This window comes from Colius striatus, chromosome 13, assembly GCF_028858725.1.
Source record: "Colius striatus isolate bColStr4 chromosome 13, bColStr4.1.hap1, whole genome shotgun sequence".
NCBI lineage: Eukaryota > Metazoa > Chordata > Aves > Coliiformes > Coliidae > Colius > Colius striatus.
Window position 1 is genome coordinate 1,006,849 of NC_084771.1, and position 26,330 is coordinate 1,033,178.

Genomic DNA, 26,330 nt, shown 5'->3' on the forward strand with positions numbered 1-26,330 from the left:
ATTAGTTTTGCTGTTAATCTACATACGTTCTTAGTTTGCTCTTCACTGTGGATTCTCAGCCTGGCAGCCCAGCTGACGGACTCCTTTGCCACCGATTGCATTCAGCATCTCGACTCGTCCTTAACACACCAAGAGGGAAAACAAGCACCAAAGTCCTGATGTATGGTGACTGCTCAGAGCCCAGCTCTGGCATCACGTGTGCCTGCGCTGCCATCGGGCTGGGGAAGCGGAGGCCAATGTCACCAACCAGCCAGCCCTGTCTGTGGATGCTTCTGCTGGATGCTTCCCCACTGCCAGAAGGGCTGCACGACGCAGCAGGACTTGTTGAGCACTGAGCAGGGACAGGTCAAGCAGCACACACCCCAAAAGGCACATGCAGGTGGCACTCCAGGACCTCTGGGAACTCATGTCAGGGGGCCTTGAGGCAGTCAGAGACCTTTAAAGTGAGCTGCAAGAGGGCAAGAGGTAAGGAAGTTGCCTTCAAACGTGCAATGTTAACTTAGATCCCTTTTCTGAAGGCAGTGCCCGGATGAATGGGTGCTGCCTGAAAGCCAAGTGAGTGCTGGAGCCACAAACCTAACTATGTCACCAAATGAGTCCTCAACCAGCAGTGTGACAAGTCTCTGCCTGAAGTGGCCAGGACCCGTCCTCTCCCAAGGCTCTGGTTGAGCAGGCCAGCTTAAAACAGACCTTCCCTCGCGGCCTCTGCAGCTGGTGGAGTCTTCCCAGGGAACCAGGATGCTGCTGCATCCATCCCAGCTTTAAAAAGCTCTCAAACAGGCTCCTGCACCACCTGTGTGTCCCTGGTGCTTTGAGCTCTGCCCTGTCCTGCCTGGCAGGACAAAATTCAGGTGCTCCCTGACCCAGGTTCCCAAAAGCTGGGCTGCAAGTTCCAGCAAAGGGGAAGGAAGCTGAGAAAACCTTTTCTGTCCATTTTAAAAACAGGTGGATGCTTTTGCTGCAGAAAATCTAGCAGCCTTGGATGGTCAGGATTGAAAACAACAGTGTCAGCATCCCTGGTGCTTGCATCACGTCTGCCAGTGGCTGCCTGAGCTGGCAGGCAGCAGCCCGTGTCCAAGCTGAAGCACACACCAAGTGGAGCAGCTTTTTATGGATGAGCCAACTCGTGGGCTTGAAAGAAGCGGGTGCAGGATTATGCCCTGGCAAACAGCAGCACGAGCAGAGCGAGAACTCCTTCATCCCAAAGCAACGGGCATGACGTGAGCAGCCACGGGGCAGCCCCAAAACCTCACCCCAAAACCTCAGCCCTGATGCTCACAGCTCACCCTCACCACAAGTCAGGAGAACTGCTCTCACTCATCGCTGCTTTGTGACAGAAACAAACAGAGCTGAAGAGGCACTACATGAAAAGCCATAACATGCATTAAAGGGATTAAACAAAGATGGTTCCTAAAACCACCTCTAAAACACCCTGAGGTGCAGAATATGGTGTGGACAAGTTGCTGCAGAGGCTCCACGGGAAAGCCACGCTGCAGGCACGCACTGGAAGTCTGATACAAAACAAGCTCAGAGGGGGAGGGAAGTGCTGAGAGATGGTTTAGGGTTTAGACACAGCAGAAAGGTTTTAAGGCATCCAGCTCTTTTACAGAGGGAAAGAAATAAATTCCCCAGCTAAGACGACTGTGGAAAGCACAGTCCTTTGGACAAAACGATGCTACTCTGTCAAAAAAGCCCAACTTGAAAGGAGTTCCCAGCTCACTCTAGCTGCGGGATGAAAGCCAGAGAGTCAGAGCAATGCCTTGGTGCTCGATGCCTGAGCGTGGTGCAGCTCCTCTGGCTGTGGGTGGCTCGCCAGTGAGGGGCTGGAGAGGAAGGAGGGGCAGAGCCTTGCCGTGGGGCTCGGAGGTACTTGGGGCAGGCTGAGGAGGGGGCTGCCATCTCTGTTGGCCACAGGTTCCCAGGCAGCAGCACTCGCCAGTGCTCTCATTTCAGTGCATTTTTAATGACTTCAGATACTTGCAAGGGTTTTGGGTATTGCCAGAGAGCACGTTGTGGTCAGAACCACAGACTGAGGCTGTACGAGGAAGGCAACACAAAACACGAACGCAAATATCCACTCTGCTGGCAAAGCTCAGCGTCGATCCCACACAACTCCTGCTCCAGAGGCAGGAAAGAAGACACCTAGAAAAAGCCCAAGCGATGCACAGGGACTGCAGACACACAGCCAAAGTGCCCCTGTGCAGGATGGGTGCCTGGGAGCAAAGCCACATCTGCCACCACCAGGCAGAGGCATCGCAGCCTCAGCTCCAGCCCCTGCAGCAGAACGGGCAGCTGGGCAGCACAAAGAATGCTTCTAGCAGAGGAGAGCTTCCCTCATCATCCAAAATACCTTCACACTGCTAGTTACAGGGAGGAAAAAAGCAGAGGTTTTCTGACAACCTGCAGAACGTGGCTGGTTGAAGTAGCAATTTATGTCATCAAGGGCTTTTGTCTTCAGATAAACTGGTCTGGCGAGCTGACACGGGCCAGAGCAGGGGGAAAACACTTACAGGGGTTTAATTTCTGTCCCTGGGTTGTACTGCACACAAACATACCCGGTCATTGCTTTCTAAGGTTTCCAATTTGCTAATTGAGACATTTCCTCATGGAAAAAGAATGTCCTGGACGAAGGACCAGGCTGCTGGCGCTGCTCCACACACCCAGGGAAGCTTAGGTGAGGCGTGAGGGGAAGACGAGACAGGCACATCACAGCCTGCAGGCAAATGTCAGCCACCACGGCCCCCAGGCGCTCCCTGGGTAAGCACCAGGCCCCATACCACTTGGCAGCACCTACAAAAGGACACATCTCATGGCTGGAAGACAGGGCAGACAGAAATGAAGCACAGGACATCCTCCAGCATGTTCTCCCTGCTGCTGCGAATGTTTACGTCACATCACTGGGACCGGCACAGAATCACAGACTCAAGGGCTGGAAGGGACCTGCAGAGCTCACCCAGTGCAATCACCCTGCCAGGGCAGCACCACCTAGAGCAGGGCACACAGGAACTCATCCAGCTGGGTTGGAATGTCTCCAGAGAAGGAGACTCACAGGCACGTTGGGGCTGGGAGATTTGGAGGAGGGAAACCAGCTCAGGAAATTGGACTTGTATAAAGATTTATTTCCAGGCATCAGTCTGTTTCTTTAAAAATATATAAATTAAGGAGAAAAAAAAGGAGGAAATAAAAATGATTTGGGCAGCACATTAAAAAAAGAGTGTGTGTGTTTCTGCGAGTGACGGGAGCGTTGCGTCTGCCCTCAGAAAACACCAGATCGATTTTGTTCCAAACATTAACGAGACAAAGAGCCAAGAAAAGCACTTCAGGGTCAGAACAAGCTCAGAACATTAAGGGAGAAAGGAGCATGGGAGAAGCAGCTGGGAACACATGAGAAGAGTTATAACAGGGATACGACCGCTGCCACAGTGGCAGCCTGACCAGCTGCGGGGTTTTTTGGGGTTAAAAAAGGAGAAGGATTAAAAGTGTTTTGCACACTCATGTGGAATGCACCAGGGACACAGAGGGAGTTCTAACTTTATATAGGTCAAACATCATCCATCCAGATTCACAGAACACTCAGCACAACCACAGCCACCGCATAGAAATGAAGCTTCTGAGCCCTCTGGAGGGATCCCGGGCAGTCTGCACACTCGCACCTGAGCAGAAACTCACTCCGGATCAATACGAGCTGCAGGTGAAGGGGGATGGGGCACAATGGCCCATCTCTGTTGCTCCAGCTCAGGGGAAATTAGCACAGACAATGGGGGCTGAGAAGATGCTTCCTGCCATGGGAGCTCCCGCTGCTGAGATGCTGGGCAGGAGCGGCTGGAAGGGAGACTCCAGGCAATAGGATCAAAGCAGGGGAATCTTCACAAGCTTCCAAATCGTGGTCACCCTCCAGCCACATTCCCCGCAAAAATGGAACCCCTCACTGGCACAGTCCCTCTGGGGACAGGAGTTCAGGGTGCTTGGGAAGCAGAGGGGAGCTCCAGTACTGCCTCAGGGAGTCACCAAAGGGTTTGGGTTGGAAAAGACCATGAAAGAACATCTAGTCCAACCCCCCTGCCATGGGCAGGGGCATCTTTCACTACACAAAGTCACTCCAAGCCCCATCCAACCTGACCCTTAACACTTCCAGGGCTGGGGCAGCCACAGCTTCTCTGTGCAACCTGCTGCAGTGCCTCAGCATCCTCACTGGGAGACATTTCTTCCTGATGTCCAAGCTCAACCTGCCCTTGCTTGGTTTAAAGCCATTGCCCCTTGTCCTGTCACTACAGGCCTTGGTAAAACGCTTGTGTCTTTATATGTCTCACGAGGCTGCTACAAGGTCTCACAGCTCAAGTGCAACAGCCTCAGGGGATGATGCTCCCAGGTTCCCCAGGCCACTCTTTGCCACCTCAGTGCTCTCAGAGGACAGGACAAACCCCAGAGGAACGCCACACTGCTGGGACTACTGCCACAGGCACCTCGGTGCCCAACGATGGATGTTTTGCCACCTGGGTGTTTGACAGGCTGATGCCCAGGCTGGCACACACACACACACCTCAGGCAGGAGAAAGAAAACAGCCAAGACATCGCTCTAATCGTGCAAGCAAGACCCAGCTCAGCCTCCCGGTCCTGGAGGAGCCCATTAGCTGTATCCTGCAGCCCACCTATCATTCAGGAGCTGTTTGGCTTACACAAGGGGTGCTGCTTAGGACACCTGGAGCCAGGCTCTGCCGTGACAGCTGTCCCTCAGCAAACGCCAACCCCTACAGATGCCCTCGCCGGGCACTCACCTTGAGCTTCTCGAAGCGGTCGCTGAGGGATGCCACTTGGTGATCCCGGTGGCGGCCCACCAGTTTACATAAGGCACAGATGAGCTGGTCGTCAGCAACACAGTACATGTTCACCTTCTCGTTCTCGTGCTCCAGGCACGTGAGTCCTCGGAAGTGCGCGTCGGGCACGGGCTCCACCAGGCGGTGGCTGGTGAAGGGCTTCTTGTTGGGGTGCGTGGCGCGCAGGCAGCGGTCGCAGTAGGACACCTCGCAGGTGATGCACGTCTTGACGGCGTCCCGCGGCGGGTCCTGCTCGCAGAACTGGCAGGCGATCCTCTCGCCGGCCACAGACATGGTAGGGCTGTTGCGGTACGTCCTCTCGCGGCGGCTCTCGCTGGGGGAGTTGGGGCCGCTCAGGGACGCCTTCTGGAAGCGGTCGATGATGTTCTGCAGGGTCACATTCCTCTTGAGGCCCTCCAGGCCCCGGTGGTTGAGGGAGATGACATAGCGGCACGTGGGGCACTGGAAGGCGGTGATGGGCTCGATGGACTCGCTGGAGGAGCAGCTGGACACCAGGATGCGGTGGGCGCAGCTGAAGCAGAGGCTGTGGGCGCACGGCAGCAAGAGAGGGTCTTCGAATAACTCCAGGCAGATTGGACAAGTCAGTTCCGACTCCAGTGTTTCCATCTTTAGTTAAAACGATCCTCATCCAGCATCAAAAGCCAGGGAAGGTGGTGTGGTACCTGCGAGAGAGGAGAGCAGAGACGTGAGGAAGCGGCTCTCCTGGGTTGCTCCTCTCCACCGGAGCCCAGGGGAGTCACACACATCACCTCTGCAGCACCCCAGAGCTTTTTGCCCCCCGACACAGTTGCCTCAGCCCAGCCAGGCTCACACAGGCACATCGGCGTGGCCAGAGTCTCACTGTGCTGCCCAGCTCAGTCGAGATACCGGCTCAGACCTGCGCTCAGAGAGCTGTTTGGAGGGGAAGGGAGAAGCGGCAGCAGCCGGCTCCTCTCCATCACCTTCCAGTCCAGCCAGGGAAAAGGAGATTTGGACAGCAAGGCTGAAGACAAAAACGGGAGAAACCACATGATTTCATGTTTCTCTTAGTGAGTGCTGCCCAAGGCAGGAGCTAGGGGCTGTGTTGGCTTCCCATCCATAAGGGCTCTGCTGCACAGCAAAGACAGATCTCTAAGTATCCTCTAGCAGCTACACAGTCCTGTCTTGTGTTGGTGACGGAGGAAAAGGTGAACCATGTCCTGGAAACTCTGAGCAAAGCAGGTCAGGAGCTCTAAGGTACTGTCCTCCCGCTCGGTGTTTCTCCCAGCTGTCACTTCTCAGGAGCGGGGTGGGGAAGGAGGAGCAGTGAAATTACAGCCTGCAAACTTTCCTCTCTCAGCTGTCCTCCGCTGCACTCCAGCAACAACCAGGGATGCCCAAACCAATTCCATCTGGAGGCAAACAAGCTTGTATTTTTAGATCACCGCCCCTGCACGAGGCTGGGAACGGGCCCTGCAGGCGACCCGACCTGCTGTCGCACTGCTTCCAAGCTCTGGCTTTGCAGAGCACCAAGCTGCACCTCTGCCCTGCCTGTGCCCGTCTCTGCTGTGCTCCCCCTGCTCAGGCTGCAGGATGAGGACACAGCAGACGGACAGCAGGGCTGAGAAGCCGCCTCCAGACCTCATGCCAGCTCCTGGCGGGTCTCCAAAACAAAAGGGAAGAGAAAAACAGTCTGGCGAGTGCGAAGAGGAGAAACCGCACAGTTCCCTCCCCAGCTTCAGCACAGCCACATGCGGGGGCTGACGAGCCAGGAGGCAGACGGGGTGGGCTTCGGGGCCTCCCCAGTGCCTCCAGCCCTGCTGGAGGCCCAGCCCCAGGCAGGCACCTTCTTTTCAAGCCCTAAGCCTGGAACGTGGCAGGAGGGGGATGCTCTGCCACATCATGCAGGTGCCCCTCTGGGAGCTGCTTGGGCCCATCCCTGACTATCACATCATCTCTCTCCCCAGCTGTCCAAAACAGTGTTTGCAAGAGCCTGGAGGAGATCTTGAGCTCGTCTCTGCACCAGCTCAAGGGGCTTATAAAATTAAGCAATTGGGTATTTAAACATGTTAATGCTGCTGCAACCTTACCAAGGCCGTCCCAAACGCAGCCTTGCACATACATATACATACACTCTATTTTTTTCCCCCCACGAGGGAGACAGTGGAAAACCAACTGTGTCCAAAAAAAGCTGAAGAGTGCAAAGGCTCCCCACAGCTTCCTCCCTGCAGCCCCCAGTGCTTTTCTCAACCCTCAGTGCCCATGTTGGCCCTGGGAACACAGTGGGGAGGAAACGCTGCTGGCTGCTGGCCAGGGAGCTTTTGTACACCCCACAGCAGCCATCCCCTGCCCCAGAGCTCTCACACAACCCACAGCAGCCATTCCCTGCCCCAGAGCTCACACACCCCACAGCAGCCATCCCCTGCCCCAGAGCTCACACACCCCACAGCAGCCATCCCCTGCCCCAGAGCTCTCACACAACCCACAGCAGCCATCCCCTGCCCCAGAGCTCACACACCCCACAGCAGCCATCCCCTGCCCCAGAGCTCACACACCCCACAGCAGCCATCCCCTGCCCCAGAGCTCTCACACACCCCACAGCAGCCATCCCCTGCCCCAGAGCTCACACACCCCACAGCAGCCATCCCCTGCCCCAGAGCTCACACACCCCACAGCAGCCATCCCCTGCCCCAGAGCTCACACACCCCACAGCAGCCATCCCCTGCCCCAGAGCTCACACACCCCACAGCAGCCATCCCCTGCCCCAGAGCTCTCACACACCCCACAGCAGCCATCCCCTGCCCCAGAGCTCTCACACACCCCACAGCAGCCATCCCCTGCCCCAGAGCTCTCACACACCTCACAGCAGCCATCCCCTGCCCCAGAGCTCACACACCCCACAGCAGCCATCCCCTGCCCCAGAGCTCACACACCCCACAGCAGCCATCCCATCACAGCCTGGATCTATCAGCTGCCCCCTGCATGCTCCAGACCCACCTGGACAAGGGGACTCCCATTGCACAGCTATAACAACCCCATCACCACCACTGCACACAGGCAGCTCCCTGGCACTTCTTTTGGGGCACATTTGCTTTTAAGCCTTACTGATTGCCTCTGAAGCAGGGCCAGGCCCTTGCTTTGCCCAGACACTCCCAGCAGAGCAGCTGCCTCAACGTTAAGAGCCCAAAGCTCCTGACTGCATGTACAACTCAGCATTGGCAGCACAGCACCCCTCACCTCCCCCATCAGAGTCCAACCAACATCGGGAAAAGAATCTAACAACAAGGACTGGGTTGAGCAGGTCCCCAGGAGCCGCTGTGCAGCTGCAGCACAGGGCAGTGGGAGAGCCATCCATTGGGGCTCACCTCCCAGGCGAGCTCCCACCTGCCCTGCCTCGCTGCCATCTGAGGAGAAACCACTATACACAACGTTTAAAGAGCCTTTTGCTTTGCTCCTGAGGGCTATTCTTATGTTAATCTTGCTCTCCTTGCTGGGACAACATCCTTCAGATCCCAGATAACCAGAGGAGCCTCAGAAAGCAGGGCTGGAGCAGAAGCAGGGCTGGGGAAGCTCGCTCAGAGATGCACCTGGGCGAAGCAGAGCTGGCGCTGCCTTCCAAGCCTTTCATGCCTCTCCCTTTGATGTTTGCTTTGATGTCCAGGATTGACGTGGCAGGAGGAATAGCTGATTAGATTAACATCTGGTTTGTTTAGAGTCATAAACTCCATAAATAAAAAAGTTATAAGATACTAACAGAGTTTATGAGCAGCCCCGTGTCATTCATGCCCAAGGGTCTGCTGGCCCCAGCCTGGCTCACACCGGGCCCTGGGGAAACTCCCGGCAGCTGGGCAGGGCTGCAGCTACCAGAAATCACAGCATCATTCAGGCTGGAAAAGCAGCACCAATTTAACAAAGCAGTAACATCAACCCAAACGGGTTTTTTGCTGCAGAGATGCCTGGGTGGGATTTCTCCCATTGCGTAACACGGGGAGGCAGGCAGCACCCTCCCAGCACAGCCAGCAGCCGGTTCGGGTGGGTGCCAGTTCACTGGCGGGCACCCACGCTGCTGAGGGTCAGTCTGTACAGCAGGTGAGATGTGGGCAAGCATCACCACATTTGCTAAGTTCACCCATAACCTCTCCTGGTCTCCCCCAGCATCCAAAGTGGGCAGGGCTTTGGCAGCCTTGCAGAGCTCCACATCGCAAACCATCTCTCCTCTCTGCACCTGCTCAGGTAAATGCTAACTGTGCAGGTTGATTTTCTTCCACATCAAGTGTGAGTTTCTTTTCTTCTTCCTTCCTCTCCTCTTTTTCCTTCCCTCACCCCCACCCCGACAAAGCACTTCAGCCCTAATTGCTCAGCCACTTCCAAGAACGAGGCTTTCAAAAGCTCTGCTGCTCCACCCGTACATTAAAAAGAAATCTAATAAAATATGGCAACAACCCTTTCCTTAATTGGCTCCACGACAGCAGGACAGAAAATCTGGGCAGCAGTTGTCTGTGTGCTTGCAGTTGTCTTCAGGAAAATTAGCTCAAAACTGGATCACTGTTCAGGGAACAAAATACAACACTGCACCCAGCAGCCACATCCTGACCCCAAGAGCCCAGGCTGCCCAGTGCAGCGGTGGGCACTCACCTCCCAGTGAAGAGGAGAAAAGGGGGGGGTCTCCTCACTCCCCCCAGCCCTGCCAATGACACCACGTGCCTGCTTTGCATCAGCCTTTCCTCATGCCGGAGCACAGACGTTCCCACACCAGCTTTAATCACTTGCTCAGCCAATTTGCTTGGTGCTAAAATAAAGCCAGCTGCTCTGTAATCCCCATGCACCTTCTTGTACCTCTTTAAATTAAGGACATGGCAGAAGAGGCTGTGCTCCCATGCAGCAGTTGCTCTTAATGAGAGATTACTTTTGGCTGGCAGTTCAGCCTCTCCATTGTCAGATTCCTTTGGCTGGAGCCCACCAGGCAACGGGGATTTGTTGCTCTTTTAATTTCTCCCTTTGCATGGTGCCTTATTCCCCAGGGGAATTTCATCTTCATCACTGCCTACATGGTCTTGGCTGATGGGAGATAACTGTTTCTCTTCACCACAACATCCTGCTCCTCCTCAGCCTCTCCAGGGATGGAGTGGAGCCCCCAGGGCTGGGGAGGGCCCCCACAATCAGCCCTTTGCCCCACGCAGTGAGGTGCCCCTCAAGTGCCTCTGCCCTTGCAGCTCACACAACAGGTTTTGTTTGGCACTGCCTGAGAAAAGGGGATTATTCCCAACGTGTAACCTCCTCACAAGCCTTGGTAACCAAGAGGCAGGTGCTGCCCCAAGCCCAGGTGCTCCAGCCCCCTACCCCTGTCAGCAGCACATCCCACCGGCCCCGCTTCCATCCATGCTGCTGCAGCAGCTCCCAGCCACCCCTCCAGCTGCTCCACCCCACCTTCTCTCTCTCTCTCTTCTTCCTGATAACATCTCTCCATCTTATCAAGCAGCCTCACGAGCCCCCCTCACACCCAGGGATCTCAGCAGTTTCCATACACACAAGCAGCCTTTGCCCTGGTGGGTTCTCCCCAGGGCTCCTCCAGCCCAGCACCTTCCAGGCCCAGCACATCCCCCCCTTCTCCCTCTCCTGACATCACCAGAGCTGAACGTTTCCCATTGTTTTCAATGGCTAATAATGCTCTTACAGCTGTGCAGGAATCAATTGATTACACTGTTTGTTCTGATGCCATCAAACCCTCCCATCTGCAGCCCCTCTGATTCTGCCAGCCTGAAGAGCCACACTCCTGCGGGTGGAAGGTACCGTGTGGGGAGGGCTCATGGCAACACGAGAGGCTCTTTGGCCTAATGTTAACCCACCAGCTGCTAATTTGCCTGGCCCAAGAGGATTGCAGCGCAGGGTGAAGCACAAAGGTTGTGGTGGTGTTTTAAGCTGGCTGTGACTGTGCAGGAACACCAGCCATTGTCACGCTCTGGTCTCTGTTGGGTGGTATCAAAGTGCCAGCCTTGCAGCATGTTTGGAGGTCTTGAAAGCACCCCAAACCCACCAGGACCCACACAGCTCTCTGCAGATGGAGTCAAATGCTTCACCTGTAGAGGCAAAGCCTTCATCATGAGCCCAACACCACTCACACTTCAGATGAGCTCACTGTGGAGCAGGAGCAGCTCCAAGAAGCTTGTCTTAGGGTACTCACACACTACTTGGGGCAAGGATGTTCCAGGAGGTTTCCACCAGAGAGAAGCCTCATTCACCTCGTCAGAAGCAAGCACCAACCAAAGGTCCTCTGTTTTCTCTCCAGTTGCATCCTGGTCAGAGAGGAGATTTGATCTCTTTCCTACAAATGGTGCCCATCTCAGCAGTGTGCCCAAGCTCTGCCCTGCTGGGAGAGGTGGCAGCTCCCCAAGCACTCCCTCAGGACCTCAGCACAGCACGTGCCCACCAAAGCCTCCCAGAGAACCCAGCCTTTGGGAGTTTATGACATGCAAGGCAGACCAGGGAGAGATTTCCTACATTTTGCTCACCAGCCCTTGCAGCCATGCACATGAGAACAGTGATGCCCAGATTTCCCAGCAGCTGAAGCAGTTCAGAGAAACCTCACACAGCAACAGTGCATGTCCCCCTCTGGCAGCAACTCCCACAGACATGGCATGGAAACCTTCCCCTGCCACGTCCTTTGGTGGCCTGGGACTTGATAGGACATGAAAAAGCACAGGGCATCTCTCCAATCTCCTCAGATTCAGCACAGCCCATCAAACCCCACAGCTCCCCAGTGCCCCCTGTGCTCCAGCAACGGGTAAACACAGAGACTGCAGCAGCCAGGCTCACCTTCCTGCAGGCAACAGCCCAGCACAGACCTCCCCTCCATGCCCTGAGCTGTGCCTCTCCACCTGCCCCAGCCTCTGCAGCTCTGCCTTTCTGCCTGGCACTGCCAAAACCCAGCAGCTCCTGATCCTCTGCCCGCAGCCGCCACCACAGCCAGGGGGTCACAGGGATGTCAGGGAGGTCACAGTCCACAGTGTCAGAACCAAGGACATCTGCAAGTGTCCATCTCTGAGGGCTGCAGTGGGAGCAGCATCACCATCCTCAGACCAGCACAGATGTGAGCAAGCCACTTCCAGCCAGGTCACAGAGAAAAGCAGCTGGGACTTGGCACAGCACCAAACTGGCACGTCCATGGCTCCCAGCAGCCCTGCCACCCCCTGCAAATCCTCCTCCTCTTGCCCGACAAAGCCCTCCTCTGCCCCAGGTCTCACCACCTCGCTCTCTCCTTCACCTCTGCTGCAGGTACTTGCTCTCCTGCCACCCTGGCCTGCTCCTCTGCTGCTGCAAGGCAGGCGAGCGAAACGCAGCACTCACGTCAGCTCCTGGAAGAAGCTCTGTGCCCAGCTGGCTCCTTCCAGACCTCACATCACAGCAGCTCTTTGATCCAAGCCTCTCCCCACACGCACCTCGCAGCTCTGTGTCCTTCCCCTCTTCCTCATCTACCGCCTGCAATGCAGCTCCAGCCCAGCAGCTCCCTGCCAGCAGCCAGAGGCCCCTGGCCCTGCAAGGACGAGGGGAGGGCACAGCTGCAAGTGCAGCGCAGCAGCAGCTGGTGCTTTACGATAACCTTTTGGGCTCAAGAGCCAGACACAGCTTTTATCCTCCAGCTGGATGCTGTGCAGAGAAGCATCCAGCCCTGCAAAGAGCTGCTGTGGCCAGATCTAGCTGATGCAGCCAGGTCAGGCCCTGCAAGGGCCCACAGCCATCGGCTGCAGAGCGAGCGGAGCCCCAGACCACCACCCAGCAGCCTCCTTCTGCCTGTCCCAGCTGCAAAGGCCCTGCTCCCTCACTGAGCCTGAGGCCTGGGAGCAGTGGGGTGGCCAAGGAGAAGGGTATCTCAGGGTGAACCAGTGGCTGCAGAAGCTGCAGCTCACTCCAGTGGCTGCACCCGCAGTGCTGTATGGGGAGGGGTGAGCAGCCTGTGCACATCAGCTGCACTGGGGTTATCCCCGCTCCAGGGCTTCCTACTGTCTCCATGCACTGGCACTGTTCACCCATGGGGAAGCAGGTTTTAAAGAGGTTGGGGTCATGGCAAAGAACCAGAAGACTCAGAGCCAAAGCTGGGAAGGTACCAGTGCTGCTGCCACCTGAGCGTGGCACGGCGAGGAGCCAGCCCAGCACCACTGCTCCCCAGGGACCCTCGTGCTGTGCACACCTCGAGGCTGCCACTGAGGGATGTTTATTGGGAGATACAATGAAGACAGATCCTCCACCAAAGAAGGGGTACCTCCTGCACAGTGCTGCCCCCTCCCAGCAAAGGCTCAGAGCCTGAGAGTGCCAGCCCAGTGCCTGGCATGCCCCTGCCATGCTGCAGAGTGGCACCGGGCAGCCCCACGGGACAAGGAGAAGACTGGAACATGCAAACAAGGCACAGCTCCTAAAGGGCCAGCATCTGCTGCCCTGCCCCAAGGCTTCCATCAACCCTTTGGCCTGTTAATGGCTCTGGTGTGACCTCAGATGGCAGTTCAGGCAGCCCTGGGGAGCCCATGAAAACACGGGCTGCAGAGGACGTCACTTCAGGTCCATTTTGTTGCTCAGCACTGGCAGCAGGAAAAAGGTGATTCCAGCCTCCCTGCAGACACTCAGCCTCACAGCTGCTGACCAGAGCCAGCCACTGCCAGGAAGCCTGGCCAGGCCAAAGCCCCAAAGGGATGGGACTCACTGCTTTGGGAAATTCAAAGGCTATTGTGCTGCTTCATGCACGTCTAAATATATCTGCAGAGGCTCCTGGGGCTGCATTCCTGGTGAAGAGGGTAAGATAAACAAGGCTTCCTGCAGGAACTGAAGACAATGGGGGAATAATTAGCATTAATCCCCAGTGAAACAATGCAGGTAGCAGATAGTTTGGACTTTCACACCCTCCCTGCCCCCACCCCTGCTGCATTCAGGAAGAGGCACCCAGACCAGTGCAGCTGGGCCCAAGCAACACGCCAGCAAAGCCAGGATCAGCCCAAGGCTTTGGTGTTTCAGACTCCCTCTTGCAAAAGGAGGCTGGAGCACAAGGGATGTGTTTTGGAGACATGTTTTTTTCTCAGCAGAGGAGGCTCCAGGCACCACCTGGACTCACACAGAATCACAAGGGCTGGAAGGGACCCTGAAAGCTCACCCAGTGCAACCCCCTGCCAGGGCAGCACCACCTAGAGCAGGGCACACAGGAACCAGCTGGGTTGGGATGTCTCCAGAGAAGGAGCCTCCACAGCCCATCTGGGCAGCCCCTGCCAGTGCTCCCTCACCTCAACAGGGAAGTTTTTCCTGCTGTGGCCTGTGGGCACCCACATGCTGAGGGTCCCAGCACAGAAGGTTTAGGGAAGGAGTTTGCACCTGTGTCCCTGTCCTGCTTCCCTCCCAGCACAGCACAGCCAGCAACCCAACACCAGACTTGCCACAAACTCTGAAGAAAGCTCCCAGCTTGCTGCAGGGCTCTGGCTGCAACCCAGCTGCAGAACCCTCTCCTCCCTCCACAGCCAGGCCACAGGCTGTTGGGGATTCTCTGCTGCCAGTTAGCACCTCTCAGTTTCAGAAGCAGACAAACCAAGCCTTGTTTTCAAATCACAGCAAATTTTGTTCCCTTGGGAGCATTCTGTACATGAGCCTGGTGTCCCAGTCCTCACCCAGCACTGCAGTATGACAGAGGGATGTCAGCCCATTAAACAGGTCATCTGAAGCCTTTGCAGAGGGCTCTCCAGTCCTCAATCACTTTCCCACATAAGCACTTTACCCCTCATCTCAAACAACCAAGCAAAAAGCTGCACCCATCAACTGGCTCAGTCTTCCCCCAGATAGAGTCTACCTGAGGTTGTTTGGCAGTTGCATTTGCATCTCTTCACTGCCTCTTGCCAAGCCCTTGGCCCAAAGCTCACTGCAAGGTGCCCAGGAGCCTGGTAGCCAGCCCCTGCCCCACACACCCTGCTGCTGCACACCTGAACGACACAGAGCTGCAGGTAGGCTCAGTGCTCCATGTAGCTGGCAGGCTCAGTGCTCCTGCACCTCCCAGTGCCACCCTCACTGGAGAGAACACGGTGCTGTGCTGGAGGAGCTGGCTGCTTTCAGCCACTTGCTCCCATTGCAGTGCCCACCCACCTGCAAGAGCTGAGCTCTGTGGCTCCACTGGGAGTGAGTTTTACCCCCACCACTGGCTTGGTGAGGTCTGCATCTCGTATCTGGGCAGGCTCAGTGTCACAGGGCAGGGGCTGCAGGGGCATGGCCTGACAGGCTCAGGCAGCAGCATCCAGCTTCCAGCCGCTGGCAGGGACCCTCCCTCACCCCAGCATTTATCAGTGTGACATCCCCATGCAAAGGAGCTCATGCTCTACAGTGAGAGTGTGGAGGCTCCAGCACAGCAGGGTCATTGCCTGTCCCCACGTCCCACCCTGTGCTCTGGATGCCACCGAACACCCACAGCAGTGGTCCCTCATGCTTTGTGTGGCACGTCACAGGCTGCTCTGCTAGCAATGTAACATGCAGCACACTCCAGGAGCAGGCCTGCCCTCGCTCCCCTGCCATAGAGGAGAAGCTTTCTGGTCAAAGCCAGGCTAGCAGCAGGACAGGAGGAAGGCTGCACTGCTGCAGGACACCGTCCGTCCCGTCTCACAGCTCATGCCAGGAAGGGGATTAAACACTGAGTGAGGAAGGCAGGTACTGAGCTCACACAGATGGCTTAGAAACAAGCAGCTCACCAAGTCATCTAACAGGTCAGATTGCAGTACAAGGCCAGGGCACAGCCCCTGAACCCATTGCTCCAAAGCCCAGCACAGGCTGCATCCAGGGAACCATAACCACACCGTACAGCAGCGAGAGCTCCCCTGCCAGCCCGGCTCACACCGCTGCCTCACCCACACCCTGCCCCAAGGGGTGTCCAAGGCAATTCTGCTGGCCTTGCAGGGGCCAGGGATCTCTCTGCCATCCCTTTTAGCTCCAGGAGATGAAGCAGGTAACTACAAAGGTAATTTCCTCCTGCCATCCCTGCTCCCCGCCTGCGGGCTGCCGGAGGGAGGCAGAGGATGGCTTTCAGAGACAAGAGGCACAGCGCAGACAATTCCTGCCTTATAACACTGAAGTGTTCCCTTTAATGATCTGAAAGAAAAAGAAAATGCTCTGTATTTTGCATTAGTAATAATCACAGGCCCTGCAAGGGGCTCGCTGGAGTCTTCCACGCAGAGGTGCCTTCGCCTCCCGGAGCACCCGGCTGCCTGGGCTCTCTGCAGGAAAGCCACTGCTTGAGGCTGGTGGAGAATAACAAACACACACCAGGCCCTGGGGATGCTAAAGGGAGCACAGCACCTCAGAGCTGACACAGGGACTGCACCAGTGGCCAGGGGCTTAAGAAAGTACTGGCAGGAGCGAAACAGTTTTAAAACATACCTATATATACACACCTATAAATGGAGTCTGGCTTGCCCAGACCTCCCTCTCCCAGCCAAGGGCTGGAGCACTGAGCAGTTGTTTGGGCAGAGGGGAGGAGCCCAAGCCCCCTCTCCTGCTCTCCCCACATGCAGCAAGGATGTTGGAGCCAGAGTTGGAGTGGGATCCTCTCCCATAGCAGAAGGCACCACTGCCCTGACCTCTGAGAGGGCACCAGCCCATCTCTGCGGGTGACACACATCACCCTGGCACCAGTGACCTCCTCCTGTGACCAGCCTGAAGCCCCTCCTGACACAATGGGCAATAATGCTGCTTGATGATTATTCATGAGATGAAGTGCTGCTAAAGGACTTTGGGGATAAAAGAGATGAAAAACGGCTGAAATATTTCATGCCAGAAAAACACAAACGTGTCACACGTCTCCACATGGGGCCAGGGAGGCACCCAAAGAAAGCATCCTCTGATGACAACCAGAAGCTAGGCTCCCTCCTTTCAAAGCAGAACATGGGCCAAGACCACTGCAGTGCTCTTATGGAATGTTTCTTGGAGATTCTCACAGCTGGCACGCCAGCAGCCCAAACTCTGCGAGCCCAGGCAGGCGCCTGGCATATCAGCAGCGGGAGCCACAGCATCCTTACACTTCACTCAGGCAGCCCCAGTGCCCAGGAGTAAGCTGGCAAGGGCATGCAGGATTTAACCAACTCCTCCTTAGCAGCAGATGCCAGCTTTCCATTGCACGCTCCCTGTGTGGCAGGCAGGGACTTGCTGCCTCCCTGCAGATCCAGGCCAGCCCTCATCAATGAGCAAACAGGAGACTTCCCAGAAGGGAAGAAAAGCCTCAGAGGCACAGCACAGAAAAGAAGGGGCTCAGGAGAACCTCAGGCATGGCTGTGGGGCCAACAGAGACCCCAGAGGACATCTCCCAGCCACCAGCAATGGAGGAGAAGGAATATGCCAAGCAGAAAGACGATTACGGCCGGGATTGCTTAGCACAGGAAAGGCCGCGAGTTGTGCAGCTCAGCAACTACCACCCTCCTGCAAGACAAAGCCCAGCCTGTTCCTCCTTCCTACAGACAGCACCAGAGAGCAAGAGATGGAGCCACCCACAGCCAGGGAAAACCTGGGAGCAAAATAAGATCAGAGCACCTTTCTGGGAGGGGAAAAAAGGCAGCAGAGGCAGAGAGCAGAGACTCCCAAGCGCTGGCTCTGAGATCACATCCGATGCTTAGTGGGAAATAAAACACCTTCACGTGGCCTGAGCCAATCAACTGCTGCAACAATTCAGAGTTTCTGGGTTTCTTCTGCACCTGGTGCATCCCCCTTCGTGCCTGGAGCATCCCACTATCCAAAACTGACAGGAGGAACTGGGGAGAGGCAGCACATCTCCCCTGCCCCACTGTGGGTGTAGCCCATGGGCAACCCTGGGCAGGGCAAGGTAGCCATGCCGGGCTTTACCCACACTGCAGCACCACAGCTAGAGGCAGAGACAGCCCATGGGAACAGATCCTAATGCCAGGAGGTCCTGTGCCTGGGGACACCCACCCCGCTGGCCCCACATCAGTGCTCAGGCCGGGCATCATTGCAGCCAGCACAATGTCTCTTCCCAGGTGGCAGAAATCCTCAGGTGACCTTGAGGGCACTAGTTTCAAGGTCAAAAGGCCCTTTAAATGGCGTGATCACAAAGTCACTGCATCTTGCCCCTGGCTCTGGTTTGCCTCAGCCCCATTGCCTGGATGCTTTTGGACTCTGGCAGAGCACATTTCTAGAGCACCATCATCTCCCTTTTTCCACTGAGTTGTCATGTACACCACTGAAAATCCATGCCTTGCTTCTCATCTGAATTGCCTGGCTATTCTGGGGGAGGTGAGCAGGCAGCAGAGCTAGACTGACCATGCAGAACAACTCTAGACACAATCACTGCCTTTATGGGTGCTGGGTTCAAAGATTAAAGTTACTCCTAAATGCAGGATGCACTTGACCAGTCTCACAGGAAAGAAAACCAAGATCCACAACATTTTCTTGCATGAGATTTCAGTTGGATGCAAGAAGAGGTGCAGATACCTCATCTGAAGCCACAGAACCAAGGCAGCAGTCACACAGCAGGTGCTGGCTTAAGGGCAGGTCCAACCAGCATGAAAACAGGATGACCAGGATGGGGGTTGGACCAGATGATCTCTAAAGGTCTCTTCCAACCCCTACCATTCTATGATTGTATGAAAACCATTTGTGAGGACTCCCTGAAGCCTGGATCCACCTCTGCTTCCTCTCACAAGGCAGCAGGTCCAGCTCTGGGGCTTTGAAGCACTTATGGGACGGATGTGAAGCTCTTGTGCCCGTCCTTTCCCCCCTGCATGGGGACTGCAGAACCCTGCCACTCTCACTTGTTTCCCCTCTCCCAAAGCATCTGCTTTAACAGCCACTGCTGAGGACAAGTTGCTGAGCAAGACAGGCAGCCAGCTGGTCCCACACACATGCCTGGCTGGACAAAGCAAGTCCAGGGGAAGGGTGGCACGGCACCTCTGGCGGCACGGCACCTCTGGCGGCACGGCCACCAGTGCCACCATCACACCACGGCACAGTGGGGCTGCACCAGAGCGCTCAGCACCAGTAGCTGCCAGTGGCACCGTGGAGCCAGTGCAGTGCCCAGCACAACCCCCAGCACAACACCGTGTCTGCTGCTCAACCCAGCCCCTCCAAATCCCTCCCTCCAGTGATGCCCAGCCAGGCAGGGCACCGGGCAGCTGCTGCAGCTTGGTGCCAGTGTGCTCAAGCACCTGCACAGTGCTCCTGCAGTCGCTTTGGGATGGCCTTACCCTGCCTCATTCTAATCATCCCAGCTCCACACCTGGCTTTGGTGGGGTTCTGCTGCTGATGTCCATGGAACACATTCCACTCACTCCATGGCTGCCTGAGAGAGAAGCTGATTTATTCCACGCCATCCCTGCCTGGCTGCCGAGGCTGCTGCTCAGCTGCCTCTCAGAGCGGGGTGCACACACACATCTTTGCCTCGCTGCCATGCAGACCTTTACACAACTTACATTTATCACTGTGTTATTCCACTTCAGGAAGACCTCTGCCTGCTGCCTGCAGTTAATTTTTTCCCCTTTGGTCAACCAACCCCACACTGGGCTTGCTATTAAAGTGAAATTTAATTTCAAGGCCATTACCCCACCGAGGTCCAGCCCCAGTGTCTGCTGAGAGAGGAGCAAACAGACCCAGCAATTCATTTCCCTCTCAGACATGAATTCCAGTTATAAACAATGGTAATACCACTCTGCAGAGCACAGAGCTCCTTTCACTTTGGGATCCCAAGCCACATCATGGAAAGGATGCCAAACCCTGGGACTCCTGACATGCTCCAGGTCAGTCGTGTGCAGAGCTGGCACACAGACCTGCTGCTCACACCTGACAAACACTGACTTGCACGGCCTGCAAGAAGCATCTCTCGGGTCTGCCCTCAGCCTCTCACTGATGTAGCAGCTTCCCCTCTTGTCTTTTCACAAACTACCGGGTTGTCCTTCTCCCTCTCAAGTGGAGTCAAGATAGAGATATAGACTGATACCAAATGCACAGCTTTGAGACCTGAGAGCTCACAGCATTCCACTCTGTAACAGCTGAAAAAGAAACCCAACCAAACAAAAAACAACAACAAAAGCCCACCCCCAACAAGCATCCCACACAGCAAACCCTCCTGGTTAGTCTCTCTACTCTGAGGTCTGGAGAGCGAGAAAGCCAGCGTCGTGGATAACCCACACAGGTGGGGGCTCCCTGTCCATCCAAGGGGCACTCTGGCTGCAGGTCACACTCCAGCCGGATCCCACCCTGCTCCCTCTTCCTTTGGCAGCGCAGAAACCCCGCAGGAAATGCCCCAAAGGAAACCAAAGCTCGCTGCCAACACCCAGCGGGAAGCGCGGGCGGCCGCCCTGGGGCCGCGCTGCCGGTAGCAGGCACGGAACACACTCCTCTGCTTGGACACATCCCAGACAGACCGGCTTCAAATCACAGTTTTCATCAGGAAACACCCTCTGAATCCCACAGGCCATTTCTGCTTCGATTTAAAAGACTCCTCTGGTTGAGCACAGCCCAACCCGTGCCTGGACAGTGCCAGGACAGCCCTGGCCCAGGCAGGGAGCAGCCATGGGGCACAGCAGGCTTCTTGCCAAGCACCGAGGTGCCGGGGGGAGCAATGACACCTGCAGCATCCCCTCCCTGGTCCTGGGCTCTCGCAGCAGCCACCGGTGTGACACGGAGGGACACTGTGCCCACGTCCCTTACAAACCCCCCTGCACAGAAGAAAGGGATGTCACAGAGGGGAAGGGTAGAGGGACATTACCAGGAGCGGGGGGGGGACACAAGAGGGACGACAGCTTAATCCTGGCTGTGAGGAGGATTCCAAAAGCAAGAGAGGAGCAGCGGGAAGGGGCAGCAGAGGGATGTCTCTGGCCTCTCTGGCGCCCGGAGGCACGTCAGGTTTGTTTGCTCAGGGAGGAAGCCAAGCCCAGTCGGTGACGTGGGGACAAGCCAGCTGCAGGGAAGCAGAGCAGCACCACGGGGCTGAAAGAGGACACGGACAGAAGACAAAACAAGGTCCAAACTCACAGGCGGGCATGCCTGACCCCCACCCCAACACCTCACGTCAGGCCCAGCTGCAGCCCAGCCCTGCAGTGCAGGATGTTACCCAGCACAGAGCAAAGGGGCAAGCACAGCCAGGACACGCGGGGCAAAGAGCTTCCACCTGGCAGGTGAGGGGCAGCTGGGCACACTGAACTTTCCATCAACAGGCCCTGGCCACAGGCTGACATAGTCCTGGGGGCAGTAACCTGCTCCTCTCCTGACTCTGCTGCTGGGCAATGCCAGAGGGAGGGGGTTGCCCTCTTTCCTCCTCCTAGAAGCAAGTCGGGAGCCGCAGCTGAGCACAGGCAAAGCTGTCCCTGTCCCAGCTCCTGCCTCCTGACCGCAGCGCCCGCGTGGCCCCAGGCTGAGGGCAGCCCTGGCGCAGAGGAGCGAGGGGAGGCAGTGACCAAGCCTGGCCCTGCCAGCAGACACAATAAGCTATTTCCTGAGAAAGGCCAGCGTGTCCAGAGGCACACAAGGAGCTATTCTGCTGCCAGCCCAGCTCCCCAGTCTGCTTGTGGCAGGGACAAGGAACAGGAAAGGGGGTGGGGGGGAGCAGAGGCCAAAGCCGCCAAGCACTGCACGTCTCTCTGCAGCTGGCAGGGTCCAGCAGCTCTGCTCCTGTGTCACCCCCGTGGGCTCAGGGCTCAGCACCAGCCCTGTCTCTACACCGAGAGGACCAGAGGCAGGTCCCAGGCCGCTGGCAGAAGGAGCCGCCGCGACATTTCCCAGCAGCCGCGTGGAAGCAAACAGGAAGGCGGCCCGGGATCCGCGGCCACCCGCCCTCGCGCTGCACAAGGCAGCTTTCAGCAGCACACAGACGCCCCATTCTCCCCGACACTGACCTCCCTGCCCTGGCATTTTGGGGACCCTGGGCTCAGCCCTGGCACGCCATCGCACCGAGGAGGCGGCCCAGCCACCAGCTCCTTCATCGGAGCGGCTGACGGAGCTGCTCAGCTGCGAGGGGTGACAGGAACGCCAGGTACTCATTACACTGGGACAGGCACTTATTTTCCAGGGGGAGAAAAGCAAAAACAAGCCCTGGCAAGGAGACCAAACCCTGCCCCAAACCTTGCCGAGGCTGTCCCTCCCAAGGAGGAGCATGTTACCCTGAGCTGCTGCAGCCTCAAGCCCTCCTGAAATACCCTGAGAGGGGAGCAGCAGCCTGACAGATTTCAAGTCAAGGAAGGGGGAGGACATTGTTGGAAGCAGTAACTCCCTCCAGAGGTACAAAATAATCACACTGCTTATTAGCTTTGCCTAAAGAACTGGCTGTGCAGCCTGCAGAGAAAGTTCTGGCTCCAGTATCTGCAACGGGACGGCCGAGAGCCACGGTCTCTCCAGCAACCAAGACGGGTTGGATCCTGGCTTCAGGGGTCATCACGAGGGATAAAGGGCTCAAAGCCCACCACCCCTGCTCCAGACAGTCCAGTGTCCCCTGCCACTGACACCCACTCGGGCTGCAGCCCAGAGGATTCTGGAGGAAAACACAAGTGCAGGTTTGGAAACGTGCTTCCCCCTTCTCTAGAGAGGACAACCAAGAGACAAAGCAATCCTGCTGTTCAAAATAAGTCATTTATCAATCTCATGTGGCCCCAAGGATGATCCCACCCTGCTTACAAACACGTAACTCTACACACAGCCATACAGCTGCACATCCCCCTCCCCTGCCCCGAGCCATACCCGTGCCACGGGCCGCTGGAGCACAGCCCGCCTGTGAGCACACTCTTCAGAGAGAGAATTCATCACCTGCTGCAGCCTCAGTCCTCTTTCTAAAGCAACGTTCCCAGAACAGGCAGCGTGAGCCTCGGGACCCTGGCTCCACGCACGCATCTGCAAAAGGCTCTGCAGAGCACAGACCTGTCTCTAACCGCTGGCAGAGCAGTCGGCACACGCCGGGCTCTGTGGCAATAACAGCCCCTGCCTGAACCCAGGCAACTGCTGACGTTCCTCCTTCTTCCTCCTCCTATTTCTCCCCCAGTCACTGTCCTATCCCAGGAGCATCCTCAGGGAATACCTGCTGGGGTGCGAGAGCATTCCAACACCGCTGCTGGGCCGGAGACCTCCACAGCCAGCCTCCCTCTTCTTCCGTGGATGCTTTACTACCCCTTCGTTAAGGGCAACAGCCAAGCAAGGAGCCCCAAGCGTGCCCCTGGCAGGTGAAATGAAGCAGTGGCAACCCCAGCAACCCGCAGAAGCCAAAGGGCTCTGCCTGCTGACAGCCGCTCCACGGGCAGCTCCACCACCGCACCGCTCCAGCACAAACCCAGAGCCGCCGCACACCACCGCCTCGCCGGAGAGCGGGGACATGGCAGCGAGGGACGGCACCACTGATGCTATAGGGGTCCAGGAGCAGCCCAAGCCCTGCCTCGACCCCAGCCAGGCAGGGAGAGGGGCTGGCAGCACTGCTGGACCCGGGGCTCTGGCGGGCACTGGCTGCTGGCCTCTGGGCTGGCGGCAGCAGCTCCCCAGGCACAGCCGCTCTCCTTGAAGCTGCCTTCCAACAACAAAGGCACAGCTGAGGTTTCAGGGCTCGCTCGGGAGTGCGAGGCGGCCTGGGTGAAAGCCAGGCAGGGCAAGCAGAGCCGGAGCCGTTAACACCCCGGCGTGTCAAGACTTGAGGAAACCATGGAACAACAAGAGCCATTTGTCCTCCCCAGAAACTCCACAGCCTGTTCAGCAGAGTGGTCCTTTGCTGCCCAAGCTACGTTACAACCATCTTCAGCTGTGCACATTGAGGCAACACAATATGCGGTTGATATGTTTTTGGAGGCAAGGCACATAAATAAAGCGTGAGGATGAGGAGATTCAGCTCTTGCACGTCACTCGGGCGCATTTTCTAACAGCTCAACAGATTCCCAGCACGAGCCAAACACGCTCCGCTTCCAGATTCGCGATTCCATTTCCGAGAACCCAGGCGAGGTCCCCAGACACCGTGCCCATGCCCCCCCGAGCCCGCCGGGGTCTGCCCTCGCAGACACACACCCGCGCTTCCTCCGCCTCGCTCTGCAGGGAGCCCCGGCGATTCCCGAGACCACCCGCTCCCTTTTAACTTCCATTTAACTCAACTTTCTCCCGACCGGAGCCGCTGGGAAGGAGCCGGGCGGCGGGAGCGGCCGAGGGCAGCGGCCCCGCACCCAGCCGACGGCAGCGGGATCCCGGAGCCCAGAGCTGCCGGGACCCAACGCGCAGTCCCCGGGCTCGGCGGCGGAAAGGAGCCGACACGCTCCACGGGGAAAAACCTGGAAGGGAGGGGAGGGGCGGCTGCTGGGCCATTAAACCGCCGGCCGGGCGAGTTGAGATGGCGCGGGAGAGCGAGCCAGCCCCCGCTACCGCCGGGTACCAAACCGCGGCTGACAGCCCACGGAACGGGGTGTGAGGGGCGCGGGGAGCCGCGCTGCCCCCCGGCTGCCCCCGCCGAAGGGGAGACGGAGCTGCCCTCCCCCCCTACCCCGGGTTCCCCGCCGCGCGGCGGAAGATGCCGGGGCGGGTTCGCAAACGCACTTTGCAGCCGACAGACTTCAGCGGGGGCGGCGGGGAACCGCCACCGGCGCCCGGGAACGGCGGCACCGACCCCTCCCGGCCCCCGCCACTTGCTGCAAAGCCCCCGGGAAGCCCGCCAAGGGCCGCGCCGGGCTCGGTACCCGCCGCCTCGGAGCGCGGGGACCGGCCGGGACCCGACCCGCCCCGCCGCGGTCCCCCGGGGCCGCTACCTACCAGCGGGCTGCAGCAGCCTCCCCGCCGCTGCCCGGGCATCTTGGAGGCGCGGCGGCGGCGCGGGGGAGACGGCGGCGGGCGGCGGCGGCGGCGGCGGCGCGGGCGGGGGGGGCGGTGCCGCGTGCGCTCCCGCCCCCCGCGGCCCCGCCTCGCCCCGCCCCGCCGCAGGTGAGGCCGCGGGAGCCCGCCCCGCACACCCCGCGGGTCGCAACCGAGGAGGGTCCCGCCGCCGCGGCGGGAGCTTGGGGGGGGGGTCCGGCTCCTGGTCCGTCCCGGGGGCGCTCGCGGAGCCCCCGGCCGCGTCCCGCCCCGCATGGGGAGCGGCGGTCACGCACCCGCGCGCGGGGGTGCGTTCGCGGCGCGGGGCGGAGCGTGGCCGGGTGGCCCCCGGGTGCGCTCGGGGCGGCCGCCACGTTTGTTGGCGGCGGCAGATGCGGGCGAAAGGAGGCGGGAGGGGGCTGCCCCGGGGCTCCCGCGCGGGGAGGGGGCTGCGGGGGGCACAGCGCTCGCACAGAGTGGCAGCTGCGCACGTGTGTGCGTCCAAACGCGATGTAACGCCAAAGCAGGGCGAGCGAGGGGGCAGCGAGAGGGGTGTTTAATTCCTCGGGAGGGTGGATGCGAGCTGTACAGGTTATTTATATTTGAGGACTGAACGGAGTGTTAAATGAGCAGCCTCTTAAGCAAACACGAGAAAAATCCCAGCCGGGCTCTCGGTGCTTCTGCAGGCGAGACCGGGAGTGGTCAGACACACTGACATAGACATACACACGGAGACACAGACATACACACAGACAATCACACGACGACCGGGGCAGCGGATGCAGCCCCACACGCAGCCGCAGCCAGCCCTGCTCTCACCCACTGCCCCACGCCGAGGAGCTGCGAGTGCTTTTCCCTAGCAGGACCTGACAGCAGCATGGCTCATGTGCACCACTTCTTCCATATTAAATCCTGCCTCTGCTCTTCTTTTTGTGGCAGCAAAAGCACAGCCTGCACGGCCAAGTCACGTAGTTCATGGCTGTCCTGGGACCTGTCCTTGTGCAGAGCGGGTGAGCAGAGAACATCCAGACCAGAGCCTGATGCAGCCCAATCCTCCTTCAGCTGGACAGGCAGGAAGCTCAAGCTGCTGCTCTCAGCTGGGTGCTGCTGGCAGGCTGCAGCAGGTAGCCAGGGCCACGTTTGGGCTGCTCAGCACAGCCTGTGCTGGTGGCTAGGGGGAAGCTGCGAGGGGAAGAGCACAGCTGTGCAGCCCCAAGACAAGGCACATCAGGCTGTGGGAGAAATGAGGCCGCTAACAACGAGCAGATGGCTGGAGACCGCAGCAAAGCACCATTAGCGCGGGCCCTGTGGCTAACAGCCTGGCTGCACGGGGTTCTGTGCAGCAACTGGGGCTGCTGGGGAGCAGCTGCTGGAGGAGGCTGGCAGCTCAGCTCCGAGCCCAGCTCAGGGATGCTCAGGCTGCCTCCCACAGCACACAGGGAGAAACAGAGCCCAGGCAGCGGGCAACATGCAGCAGCAGCCTGCTACGTAGCATCAGACCGTCACAGCAGCTCCCAGCTCTAGTGGGGGCCTCGGTGCAGAGGGTTGAGGAAGCTGGCAGGGCTGGGGAGGCTGTGGGGATGCCAGGGGAGGTCAGTCCCTGTGCCTGCCTCTGTCCTCCAGGAAGCAGCTGCTGCTCCACACTCACAAGCTGAGGAACAGTGCATAGCTCTGGCTCCAGCTGCAGAACAGCTCCATGCCAGGGGCCCAGCCAGGCTGGGACCCACCAGACCCAGCCCAGGGACAGAAGTATGTGTTTTATTTTCATTTTAAGCC

The 26,330-nt window shown here is 58.0% G+C and overlaps 1 protein-coding gene across 2 annotated transcripts in view; it reads right to left on the bottom strand.

Moving 5' to 3' along the window:
* Positions 1–24,606, bottom strand: part of MID2 (midline 2) — an 88,387-nt gene extending 63,781 nt beyond the window's left edge. The window contains exons 1-2 of one of the 2 annotated variants that reach the window (XM_062006546.1): positions 24,516–24,606; positions 4,776–5,497 (exon numbers count right to left, since the gene is read on the bottom strand). In XM_062006546.1, coding sequence (XP_061862530.1) covers positions 4,776–5,441 — 666 coding nt within the window. In that variant the 5' untranslated portion in view covers positions 5,442–5,497; positions 24,516–24,606. Of the gene's footprint in view, positions 1–4,775; positions 5,498–22,481; positions 22,502–24,515 lie in introns of those variants that run through there. The other variant, XM_062006547.1, reaches the window with a different exon arrangement.
* Positions 24,607–26,330: the final 1,724 nt, after the last annotated feature.